The 13,670-nt window shown below is 34.3% G+C and overlaps 1 protein-coding gene across 6 annotated transcripts in view; it reads left to right on the forward strand.

Moving 5' to 3' along the window:
- NBEAL1 (neurobeachin like 1) overlaps positions 1 to 13,670 on the forward strand; it is a 164,009-nt gene that overhangs the window by 112,961 nt on the left and 37,378 nt on the right. For all 6 annotated transcript variants that reach the window (XM_061382133.1, XM_061382104.1, XM_061382147.1 and 3 more), the window contains 6 exons: positions 1,400 to 1,548; positions 2,164 to 2,297; positions 4,651 to 4,752; positions 8,265 to 8,360; positions 8,757 to 8,881; positions 11,317 to 11,457. In XM_061382133.1, the coding sequence (XP_061238117.1) occupies positions 1,400 to 1,548; positions 2,164 to 2,297; positions 4,651 to 4,752; positions 8,265 to 8,360; positions 8,757 to 8,881; positions 11,317 to 11,457 (747 nt within the window). The remainder of the gene's footprint in view (positions 1 to 1,399; positions 1,549 to 2,163; positions 2,298 to 4,650; positions 4,753 to 8,264; positions 8,361 to 8,756; positions 8,882 to 11,316; positions 11,458 to 13,670) is intronic.

Below are 13,670 nucleotides of genomic sequence, written 5' to 3' on the forward strand. Positions count from 1 at the left end.
TATGCTGTTGAGTCTTTCTGGTGAATTTTTCATTTAGTTATTATATTTTTCAATTTCAGAATTTCTTATTTGGTTCCTTTTTATAAATATATGTATAATTACTATCTCTTTATTGTAATCTCTCTATGAATAGACATTTTTGCCATAATGCACTTTGGTTCTTTAAACATAGTTTTCTTTAGTTCTTTTCATGTATTTTTATGATAGCTGCCTTGATGTCTTTGTCTACTAAGTTGAACTTCTGAGGTCCTCCCTGAAATAGTTTCTTTTTACTTCTTTTAGGTTCATGGTCCATAGTTTCCTGTTTCTTGTTATGTCTCATAATCTTTGTGAAACCCATACATTAAAAAAAAATTATATCCACTTTGGTTTCTGATCTCCTCCCTTGTTTTTGGTTGTTGTTATTGTATTTTTGTTTGTCTAATGACTTTGGTAGATTAAGTCTGTGGAATCTGTTTTACCTGTAGTGAATGTCATTGATGTCTGTATTTACTGGGTTTTTGTTCTGTTTTATTTTTAAAACTCTGCTTATTGGGGGTTGCCTCTGGATCAGCATAGCTTAGTGGTCAGCCAGTAATTAGTTTGTGCTTGTGTTAAACTCCTTGATCAGTAATACTGCCACTCTTTGCCAGTGGATCTGTAAGTGGTTTAGGGAATTCATTCAAATTTGGTGATTTACACATCTGTCCTGACTTTTATTATGATTGTAAAGCCTCACATTCAGCCAAGAATGATTAGCTAAGTCTCAAGTTTATAATTTATTCTGAGTATCACTTTGTTTAGGTTATAAACAACATATGGCAAATATTTCTTCAGAACTTATTTTAATATTACAAACTGACCAGATTCAATAATATCTTTTGTTGGTATAAGCAGGTTCTTTTGTTCATATAATTTTAATGATTTTAAAATATTTCCTTGATTATTTTTAGCAAACTGAGTAGATGTGGTTGTCTAGGGAGCTCTTTGATTTGGGTAGATTTTTTGGTCAGCGTTTTAATGGGGTTTTATTTTTTTTCTTCAATGATTAGTGAATTCAGTGGATGTCAGTCTCATTCACTTTCAAATGAAAAGCCAAAACTCCTTCTTTCATAGAATATAAATAAGCAACAGACTGTGTACTGCCTTAAGTTACTTATTTCTCAATTTCATCACTGTGAACTTTAGAATTTCACTATTTAGGAAAACATTCTTAGCTTTTTTTGAGCTTAGCTTTAAGGATTGCAGTATTACCTGTTAGGTTGGTGAAATATGCAGTGGAATGTTTTTTGTAGAAAATTCAAGTACCCTTACTTGGATAGTGATTTCACAGAAATGAGATTTGATTTTGAATATGATGTTCTTTTCCATTTACCCAGAATACATTGTTGGATCTTTTTTATTTGTTTTTTCCCTTCAGTGATGAGAAAGAAGAACAGAATCAAAAAGAAAAATTGGTGTTATCAGAAGACTGTGAACTCATTACAATAATTGATGTAATTCCTGGCAGATTAGAAATCACTACTCAACACATTTACTTCTATGATGGCAGCATTGAAAAAGAAGATGGTGAGGAGTTCTGGGGGAATAATTTCTGTTGTTCAATAGTTAAGTATCCAGTTTATCAATCATTAATGAGAAGAAAATAATAAGATGGGCCTGTAAAATTGTAGTCTTTCATGTAAAGGGAGAAATGGAAAGTCAGTATGGGATTAAATTCATTATTCAACAATGTACTGAGGGGAATGCTTCTTTTTATTATCAATGTTTTTTTTTAAAGGTTTGCCTAGTGGGGACTGCTATAAATTTAAGTTATAAATGCAATATTTTATTTATATGTACTCTTGTTCCTATAGGCGTCTCACCTAATCTTTTATCTGAAAATAAAAAGATATTTAAATCTAAGCTGCTAATATAAAGAGAAAAGGGAAAATGTTTCTAAGATACAATATTCAGAGTTATTCTCTATTTCAATGGAAAGGAAGTATAAAAAGCTATAGAATTTTAAAATAGTTTTAAAAGAAATAGTTTAAACATGTAATACATTTAACAGATGGTTTTTATCATATAGAGGTTGAATTCTTTTTCCCTAAATGCTATTCTTGTCAGGAAAAGGAGATATTTTCTGCATAGCGTATGTAACTTTATGTGGTCCACAGTCACAAGATTTTTTTCTGTTTTCAGGAGTAGGCTTTGATTTCAAGTGGCCTCACTCTCAAGTTCGAGAGATTCACCTACGACGGTACAATTTAAGGAGGTCAGCCCTTGAGATTTTTCATGTTGACCAATCCAACTACTTTCTCAATTTCAAAAAAGAGGTTTGTAAAAGGCTACCTTTCTCCTAGATTGTTAGCTTGAATTAATTTTCCAACTAGTAAGCTGTAATGAAACTTTACACTCTGCTTTTCCACTGAGTCAGAATATTAGAGAAAAAAGATACATACTTTGGGACTAAGCAGCATATGAATTTTTGTTGGAATTTATGTTTGAGTGTTTGGAGGATATCTTATATATAGATAGATAAAGAAGTTAGTAGAATTTGGGGTGTCAGCAAATAGATCTCACATTGTGAGATACTATGGTATATATATATATGATATAATTGGATTTATGAAATTTGGGTTGAATTCAACAATAATGGAGTATGTGTAATCAGAAAAAAAAAATAATGGAGCATATGCTTCTTCTATGAATAGCGTAAATTCTTAAATAGGATAAGCAGTTAAGAGATTGCCACTGAATTCAGGTTCCCTGGATCCAAAACCATTCCACCACTAGCAGTGTAACCTTTGGCACGTTACTTGCTCTCAACCTTCCTTCCCTTTGGCATATACTTGAGGCCAGACTTGCATCACAGTTTGATAGCTTTCTTTTACCTTGCCTAGCTTTCTCTCCATTTTCTCTCTCTGGTATCTCTCCTAATAGAATCCTCCATGTTGAATTCTGTCTTAGCATTTGCTTCTCAGATTACCTGGATTCAGTTCAGTTCAGTTCAGTCGCTCAGTTGTGTCCAACTCTTTGCGACTCCATGGACTGCAGCATGCAAGGCCTCCCTGTCTATCACCAACTTCCAGAGTTTACTCAAACTCATGTCCATTGAGTCAGTGATGCCATCCAACCATCTCATCCTCTGTTGTCCCCTTTTCCTCCCGCCTTCATTTTTCCCCAGCATCAGGGTGTATTCCAATGAATCAGTTCTTCACATCAGGTATCCAAAGTACTGGAGTTTCAGCTTCAGCATCAGTCCTTCCAATGAATATTCAGGACCGATTTCCTTTAGGATTGTCTGGTTGGATCTCCTTGCTGTCAAGGGACTCTCAACAGTCTTCTCCAACACCATAGTTCAAGAGCATCAATTCTTTGGTGCTCAGCTTTCTTTATAGTCCAATTCTCACATCTATATATGACTACTGGAAAAACCATAGCTTTGACTAGATGAACCCTTGTTGGCAAAGTAGTGTCTCCACTTTTTAATATGCTGTCTAGGTTGGTCATAAATTTTCTTCCAAGGAGCAAGTGATTAGCAGAGTATAATTTTTCTTCCAAGGACCTGGATTAGCAGAGTCAATAACTAACTTTCTATTCATTTGAGATCCAGGTATATTTATAAATGAGATCCAGGTAAATTTATAAATTTTGAGGAACATTTTTCTATTTTTACAAAAGGGTAATTTTTCACTATTAAAAATAAATATTCACTGATAGGAAAATACAATGTATGTGTTTTTTAGAAAGTTACTTTATGTAATTAAACTAAGCACACTCGTGTTGTATGTAGGTTTTTTTTGTTTTTTTTTTTTAATTTATTTTTTTTGGCTGCAGCATATCTTAGTTGCAGCATGTGAACTCTTAGTTGTGGCATGTGGAATCTTGTTCTGTTACCAGGGATTAAATCTGGGCCACCTACCCTGGGAGCTCGGTGTCTTAGCCACTACACCACCAGGGAAGTCTCTTGTATATATAAACCATATTTATATGTGGTACCTAATCTTCATAACAGTCTTCAGATTAGATATGGAAAATTCCATTCCTTTTTTTTATAGATGAGGAAGCTGAAGTTCAAAGATTAATTTTATTTCTTTACATTTGCATAGCCCTGAACAATCCACAAAACTGTAAAGGGTAAAATTATTATATTGAATACACAAATGAGACTCAGTAAATTAATTGATTTGTCCAGATGATTAGTAAATGACAGAACTAGATTTGAACTGGAAGTGAGCTAGTTTTCTGATAAAATGTGTGATGATTACTCTATTAATATACTGTAGCATTCTAAAAAAAATGTATGTCATAAGTTTGTTAAGCCTAGTAAAATAAAGAAGTTAAAACTGTAATCTTCTGTTTAAGTGAAGTGTTCAGATTAGGCAAATCCATAGTGACAGAAAGTTTAGTTGTTGTCAGAGGACAAGAGGGAAATTGGGGAGTGATGGCTCATAAGTATGTAGTTTCTTTTGAGGATGACATAAATGTCCCAGAGTTAGATAATGTGAATAGTTGTACAACTCTGTGAATATTTTTTTAAAAAAGAGAAAAACCTCACTGAATTATATACTTTAAAAGGGTGAATTTATGGTATGTGAATTATATCTCAATAAATCTGTTAATAAAGCCATAATCCTGTTTTCTCTTATTCTATTTTTAACGCATAAAGTGCTGCTTTTTTAATAGGTTAGGAACAAAGTATATAGCAGACTGTTGTCACTTCATTCTCCAAATAGTTACGGAACCAGATCACCACAGGAGTTATTCAAAGCATCAGGACTGACACAGGTAGGAAATTTTAAGTCACTGTTTGGTGTTAATTTTGTATCTTAGACTTTTGCCTAGAAGTAAATCTTCTTTCTGACTGTTTTATTTTGATCATACAACTGCTGTTCTTCCATTCAGGTTGATCTTTTGAATTGTCTTTGAATCTTTCTGTTTCTCTCACACATAAGAGTTCCCTGTCCTCCAGCTCCGATTTTGTTCAGTTCATGGGCATGTCTTATAACTTCTTCTTTCATTATAATGTTCTTTTAAAAAAATAATGTGGGACTTTTCTTAATAATAAAAATCCATGCACAAGAAAAAATGAAAAAATACGAGACACCTTGGAATACAGGCAGAAGAAAGTTTCTCCAGTCTTTCTATCTGCCAAAACTAACTAATTCTTCCACGCATTTTATCCTCATATAATCCCAACATCTCTTGAATTTTCACTGTCAAAAGCCAAGGAAAGGCTCTTGTTTTTTGCTCTCTGGTGTTGTTAGTAGTCTCCTAATTAGGTTCTCTGCCTCCTGACTCTCTCTTTCCTCCTACATATGTGTTAATCTTAATCTTTAAACGTTGCTCTTGTTCAAAAGCCATCAGCAATTCCTTCCTATTGTTTATGGAATAAGCTTTATTTAAAAGTACATTCCCTGCTTTCTGTGGTATAGACTTTATTCATTAAAGTACTGATTCCTCAATTTGACACATAAGTATTATTGGACTTTCTGTATAGATAGATTCATTTCTCACATTTCTACATGTCTTTTGCTTAAGGCACACTTTAAGTGAACTTACCAAATTCAGACTTAAATTGAAGAAAGTAGGGAAAACCACTAGACTATTCAGGTATGACCTAAATCAAATCCCTTATGATTATACAGTGGAAGTGAGAAATAGATTTAAGGGCCTCGATCTGGCAGATAGAGTGCCTGATGAACTGTGGAATGAGGTTTGTGACATTGCACAGGAGACAGGGATCAAGACCATTCCCATGGAAAAGAAATGCAAAAAACAGCAAAATGGCTGTCTGGGGAGACCTTACAAATAGCTGTGAAAAGAAGAGAAGCGAAAAGCAAAGGAGAAAAGGAAAGATGTAAGCATCTGAATGCAGAGTTCCAAAGAATAGCAAGAAGAGATAAGAAAGCCTTCCTCAGCGATCAGTGCAAAGAAGTAGAGGAAGACAACAGAATGGGAAAGACTAGAGATCTCTTCAAGAAAATTAGAGATACCAAGGGGACATTTCATGCAAAGATGGGCTCGATAAAGGACAGAAATGGTATGGACCTAACAGAAGCAGAAGATATTAAGAAGAGGTGGCAAGAATACACAGAAGAACTGTACAAAAAACATCTTCACGATCCAGGTAATCACGATGGTGTGATCACTCATCTAGAGCCAGACATCCTGGAACGTGAAGTCAAGTGGGCCTTAGAAAGCATCACTATGAACAAAGCTAGTGGAGGTGATGGAATTCCAGTTGAGCTATTTCAAATCCTGAAAGATGATGCTGTGAAAGTGCTGCACTCAATATGCCAGCACATTTGGAAAACTTAGCAGTGGCCACAGGACTGGAAAAGGTCAGTTTTCATTCCAATCCCAAAGAAAGGCAATGCCAGATAATGCTCAAACTACAGCACAGTTGCACTCATCTCACACGCTAGTAAGGTAATGCTCAAAATTCTCCAAGCCAGGCTTCAGCAGTACGTGAACCGTGAACTTCCTGATGTTCAAGCTGGTTTTAGAAAAGGCAGAAGAACCAGAGATCAAATTGCCAACATCCGCTGGATCATGGAAAAAGCAAGAGAGCTCCAGAAAAACATCTATTTCTGCTTTATTGACTATGCCAAAGCCTTTGACTGTGTGGATCACAATAAACTGTGGAAAATTCTGAAAGAGATGGGAATACCAGACCACACGACTGGCCTCTTGAGAAATCTGTATGCAGGTCAGGAAGCAACAGTTAGAACTGGACATGGAACAACAGACTGGTTCCAAATAGGAAAAGGAGTACGTCAAGGCTGTATATTATCACCCTGCTTATTTAACTTATATGCAGAGTACATCATGAGAAACGCTGGACTGGAAGAAACAAGCTGGAATCAAGATTGCCAGGAGAAATATCAATAACCTCAGACATGCGGATGACACCACCCTTATGGCAGAAAGTGAAGAGGAACTCAAAAGCCTCTTGATGAAAGTAAAAGTGGAGAGTGAAAAAGTTGGCTTAAAGCTCAACATTCAGAAAACTAACATCATGGCATCCGGTCCCATCACTTCATGGGAAATAGATGGGGAAACAGTGGAAACAGTGTCAGACTTTATTTTTCTGGGCTCCAAAATCACTACAGATGGTGACTGCAGCCATGAAATTAAAAGACGCTTACTCCTTGGAAGGAAAGTTATGACCAACCTAGATAGCATATTCAAAAGCAGAGACATTACTTTGCCAACAAAGGTCCATCTAGTCAAGGCTATGGTTTTTCCTGTGGTCATGTATGGATGTGAGAGTTGGACTGTGAAGAAGGCTGAGGGTCGAAGAATTGATGCTTTTCAACTGTGGTGTTGGAGAAGACTCTTGAGAGTCCCTTGGACGGCAAGGAGATCCAGCCAGTCCATTCTGAAGGAGTTCAGCCCTGGGATTTCTTTGGAAGGAATGATGCTAAAGCTGAAACTCCAGTACTTTGGCCACCTCATGCGAAGAGTTGACTCATTGGAAAAGACTCTGATGCTGGGAGGGATTGGGGGCAGGAGAAGAAGGGGACGACAGAGGATGAGATGGCTGGATGGCATCACTGACTCGATGGACGTGAGTCTGAGTGAACTCTGGGAGTTGGTGATGGACAGGGAGGCCTGGCATGCTGTGATTCATGGGATTGCAAAGAGTCGGACATGACTAAGCGACTGAACTGAACTGAACTGAACTGAAAGGTGTATGTTAATCTGTCTTCAAAAAATATGCTTGAGCATATTCACACTGTGTAGAGTAGGCTAGATTTAACAAGGTGATTAAAAAAATAATGATTATGTCTTTCTTTAGAAAGTTTTATCTGTTATAGCAAAATCCCACCTACCTTTTCTGTATAAAGGAATTTTTCTGAGCAGAGATATAATAATATAATGTTATTTAAAATTTGTAGATCTGTTAAGTACATTGAGATACTGGTATTTTAATATATATACTTAGGAAGATTTCAGTTAATTACAAAAATTTAAAATTTGGGCACTCCTAGAATTAAAGATTTTTATATTCAAATAATATATTTTTTAACTAAAGAAAAGACTTAATTATTATAGGAGATCTTTTAGACTGCAGTGTGAGAACTTTCTTTTCTAAAGACCAGTTTTTAAAAGGAAGTGAACTTAGGAGAAGTATTTTGATTTTTCTCTCTGTTTAATCTTTTTTCAAAAACTTAACTTCTTTTACCAGAAAGATGATAGAGATAGTGGATGCAAGATTATTTTAGTACTGTCAGTAATAGTCATTGATTTCTAAGAGATGTAGACTAATTCTGATTTTTTTCTATGCTATCTAGAAATGGGTAAACAGAGAGATATCAAATTTTGACTACCTCATTCAGTTAAATACAATGGCAGGACGAACCTATAATGACCTTGCACAGTATCCTGTGGTGAGTTTTATAAAAATCCTGTAAATATACACTTGCCTTTCAATTTTATTATATACAAAAATATAAGTGGCTTATAACTAGTTTTTATTTTTAAAAAGATGTAAAAACTATTTTTCCTTTCTATTTATTTCTTACCCTGCTATTTTTAAGATGTATATAAATATTAAGGGCATTTTAAAAATGAAAGCCTTTTTTCTTTCCCTTCATTGAGAATATTTCAATGGGATTATAGGAGTTAATGCTTCTGGTTATTGAGCTAAAGATGAATAAACATTTGCAACAGGGAAAAAGTAAAGACTGTCCCTTTTTGTCTTTAGAAAAGTGTTTGATATTAGTTATCAAACTGGTAGCTTCCCTTGGAAAGAATGTCTAAATTGTAAATTGTGGCTCTTTTAGTTCCCCTGGATTTTACAAGATTATACTTCAGAAGAGTTGGATCTTAATAACCCATCTGTATTTCGAGATCTATCCAAACCAATTGGGGTAGTTAATGATAAGAATGCCAAAGCCACGAGAGAAAAGTAAGTGCCTTTCATCTGCTTTGATAGATATACCCATAGCAGTTTGAATTTGTATTGATTTCTCCTATGGCTAACCAAGTGTTACTTTTACTAATTAGAGTCTGATAATTCCTTCATTAAGTTTTCTTGATAATGTTATCAGTTGTCTTTCCAATATCTTGACTGTAGTCTGTGTCCCTTCATTACCAAATTTAAATTAATGTTGTTTAGAATTTCTTTTCTCCTTGTAATAAGAGAGTGAAGTCATAAAAAGAAAAACAAATATCATATATTAATACATATGTATGAAATCTAGAAAGGTGGTACAGATGAGCCTGTTCGCAGGGCAGGAATAGAGATGCAGACATAGAGAACTGACATGTGGACACCAGCGGCAGGGGGTTGGGGTGGCAAAGTGTGGGATTAGTTGAGAGCGTAGCACTGACATGTAAACAGAACCTTGTGTAGCATAGACAGCTAGTGGGAAGCTGCTCGATAGCACAGGGACCTTAGCTCTGTGCTCTGTGATGACCTAGAGTGGTGGGATGGAGGGTTGGGGGGAAGGGAGGCTCAGCAGAGAGGGGATGTGTATATGTATAGCTGATTCACTTTGTTGTACAGCAGAAACTAAAACCACATTGCAAAACAATTATCTATCCAATTAAAAGACAAAAAGTAGGTGTGCAAGGGTGGAGTTCTTTATCCCTAAGGATTTTAGACTTAATAACCTACTAATCTAGCATTTACATCTGATGTACTATTTTGGTAGATACCAAATTAATAATACTAATCTTTTCAGTAATAATGTGAATAAAAAACAGTGAAATGTAAGAAAATTTAGAAAGTAACATTTGAAAGGAAAGAAAATATTTATAGTTATATATATTGATGATCATCCATCCTGTAAATGTCTCATTTTTTTTTTTATTCAAAGCAAGTGGCTGACAAGTAAAAGAATAATTTTAATTTTCCTTTTTCTCCATGTGAACTTATGGATAACTTCCAGTAATAAAGACAAAGTGTTTGCAAACAAAAACTTAGTTGTAGATTTTTTTGAGAGTTGATAGTACATTATTTTTTTCCTTTTTATTTGCAAATCTTCCATAAGACCTTTTTGCAGTGTTTAATATTTGATTTACTAATGGAATTTTGCTGTATGTATATTACCTCACTGCTGTTAGTCAAACTACTAACACTGTTCCATAGGAAGTACATTTCATATAGGTTAACTTATTTTGTAGATAATGGAAGATACAATTTAATTTATGTTTCAATAATATATTTTTCTTCATAGGTACAAATGACTTTGGCCTAAAAACTCTCTTTATTCTCCTGAATATTAATGATTTCTATGTAAAAAGGAAATTGACCTTAGCTTGACAAATTGATTAGTATTTTGGTTTAAAATTTTAATGTGTATTGCTTCCAAAAAACTGTTCGTTCTTATTTAGATTTTATACCCACTAACTCAGATGTCACCGTTCAGAACAATTACAACATTAGTGATAGTGCTTGAAGAGTTATTATATATATGCCCTTTGCTAGTAATCTGACTTAAGCCTTCTTTCTATTTCACTGTCTATTTTTTTTATTTAATTTTATTGGAGTAGAGTTGATTTACAGTGTTGTGTTAGTTTCAGCTGTACAACAACATGATTCAGTAATACACACATATATTCATTCTTATTCAGATTTTTTCTCATATAGTTTATCACAGAATATTGAGTAGAGTTCCTTGTGCTATACACATCTATTTCCTTCTACCTTTGAATTATTAGACATTCATTTTCACAATTCTTGACTGACCCTCTATATTTTTTTCTATTACCTTGGCCGTACTATGATGTCTAATTATCACATTCTTAAAACAGCAGAAAAATAGAAACAACCTAACTATCTATAAATAAATAGTTAAATCGTTATATATTCTAAGATTTTGTAAAAAATTTTTATTGATATGTAGTTGATTTACGATGTGTTAGTTTCTGCTGTGCAGCAAAGTGAGTCACTTATATATTTTGTAAGATGTTAATAGAAAATTGTTAGATGAAAAAATAAGTTGTGAACAATATACTAGGTGTAACAGTTTTATATTAAAATGTATTTTATATTAAAATATATATTAATGCATAATTGACAAATGTTTGCCAGAATGTTATTATTTATTATCTCTGGGAAGTACAATTTTAATTGATTTTAAATTTATTTTTGGTTTTCTGTGATTTCTAATCTATCTGTAGTGAAAATAATTATTGCATAATACAAAAGTATTCCAAACTCCACTATTAGTACTACTATATTGTTTAGAAAGTATTAGTAATTTTTTTCATTTATTATGTGTTGTGATGATATGAGTACATAGCCTCTTAATAAACTGTTTTCAGCAATACAATACAAGCATCTATCCTAAATTAATTTTGTTATTGTGATTATAAAACTTTAGTTTCTATTTTTAGATATGAAAATTTTGAGGATCCTATGGGAACTATTGACAAATTTCATTATGGTACTCACTATTCAAATTCTGCTGGAGTTATGCACTATCTTATTCGTACAGAACCATTCACCACCCTCCACATCCAGCTTCAGAGTGGAAGGTATGTTTCGGGTAAATAAACTGTTTTCTTAAGACTATATGATAGTGTTGAAAACTCTTTGCTTTCATGTCATGTACTGTTATAGGGTTCCCTGGTGGCTCAGATGGTAAAGAATCTGTCTACAATGCAGGAGATCTAGATTTGATCCCTGGGCCAGGAAGATCCCCTGGAGAAGAGAATGGCTACCCACTTCAGTGTTCTTGCCTGGAGAATTCCAGGGACAGAGGAGCCTGGTGGGCTACAGTTCATGGGATCACAGAAAGTCAAGCACAATTAAGCAACTAACACTTTCACTTTCATATACTATTATAACAGCACCTTACCTTTTTTATTCTCCTCTTTTTAGGTTTTGATTCATATAATAGCCCCTAGATAAAAGTAGCCAAACTAGTTTGATAACAGGGCACTCAAACTGACTTACACAAATGACTTTTAAGGCGAATTCCTCTTTACTGTTATCCAGTGTACTTTTGTTATTTTCAACTGGGTTTAGGAATCTACCAGAGATTCAGACTTAGAACTGATTTAGACCTTAATCCAAAACATCTACCAGAAATGTCTAACCAGTGCCTCTGTAGTCCTCCTAAAAATATTGATCAATAGGAATAAAAATAGAGAGGAATGAGAGCCCTTAGATTATTAATAGCAGCTCAAACAGGTCTGTGATGCCACCGTATTATTGTTATCACCTGTCTATATTATACCTTACCTAAGTTTCACATTTTCTTATTTATCCTAAAGAAAGAAACTTCTTCAAGAATGCCCCATTCCCCAGCGTATCCTCCAGGTGCCTCTCTACTTACTCTCATTTTGTCTCCCTGTTGCCTTATTCTTTAACATTATCCTCTTGCCTTTTCAGACCAATCAGAAACTATGTAAACATTGCCTGTTTTGCTCTCTTTCCATGTAATGTTTATCTCTCAAAATTAGCCTGGGTTCCTTATTCCTGTCTTTAGTTCACTGAGCCTTGTCTTTCAAGGAGAGGCTTAGATCACTACATATCTCCAAATGTTATATTTGCCATGAAGTCAGGTAATTTTCCTTCTGGGAAAGCAAACCTGGGTCTCTTCAGCTTTTAGTGATTTTACAGCTTTTAAATGATTTTTTTAATAAGGCCTCAAAAATAGATTCTGTTTGTGCTTCAGAGGACCTCATCAAGAGAGTAAAAATACAGCCAGTTCAGTTGGAGAAAACATTTGCAAATTATAGATCTGATAAAGGACTTGTATCTAGAATATATAAAAAAAATCCTTGCAATGCAACAGTAAAAAGACAAATGACTCAATTAAAAACTGAACAAAAGATCTAAATGGACATTTCTCCAAAGAAGATTACAGATGTCTGATAAACACGTGAAAAGTTGATCAACATCATTGGTTATCAGGGAAATTCAAATCAAAACCAAACTGCGATACCTCTTTACACTCATGAAGATAGCTGTAATAAAATGATAGATAATACCTACTGTTGATGAGATGTTGAGAAATTGGAACAATTATGTACTGCCAGTGGAAATTTAAGATGATGCAGCCTCTGTGGAAAACAGTCTGGCAGTTCTTCAAAACATTAAACATAGTATTACCCATGACCCAGCAATTCCAGTCCTAGGTATAGACCCAAGATTATTGAACATGTATGTTTATGCAAACACTTGCACACAAATGGCCTTAACAGCTTTATTTGTAATAGTCCAAATATTTAAATAACCCAAATGCCCATAAACTGGTAAAGGAATAAATGAAACGTGGTATACCCATGGTGTGGAATATTATTTAGCTATAAGTTAAGAGAAGGAGTGAAAGATTGATATATGCTACAACATGGATGAAACAGTAGTATGTTGAATGACATAAGCCAGGCACAAGATACCATATGTTATATATGATTTACATAAGGCGGCTAAAAAAAACAAATCCATGGAGACAGAAAGTAGATCAGTAATTGCCTAGGGCTAGAGGGAGGGTGAATGGAGAGTGACTGCTATTAGATACAGGATTTCTTTTTGGAGTGATGAAATGTTCTAAAATTGTTTATTGTGATGGCTGCACAGTTCTGAATATACTGAAAGCTATTGAATTGTTCGCTTAGAGTGAATTACATATATGTTAATTATATATCAGTTAAGCTGTTCTCCCTCCACCCAAACAAAAAGATTCTGCCCTTAAAGCTGTACCTTTCACTGAATTTGAATATATCATTCTTAGACTTTATTG

The sequence above is a fragment of the Bos javanicus genome, chromosome 2, assembly GCF_032452875.1.
Source record: "Bos javanicus breed banteng chromosome 2, ARS-OSU_banteng_1.0, whole genome shotgun sequence".
Taxonomy (NCBI): domain Eukaryota; kingdom Metazoa; phylum Chordata; class Mammalia; order Artiodactyla; family Bovidae; genus Bos; species Bos javanicus.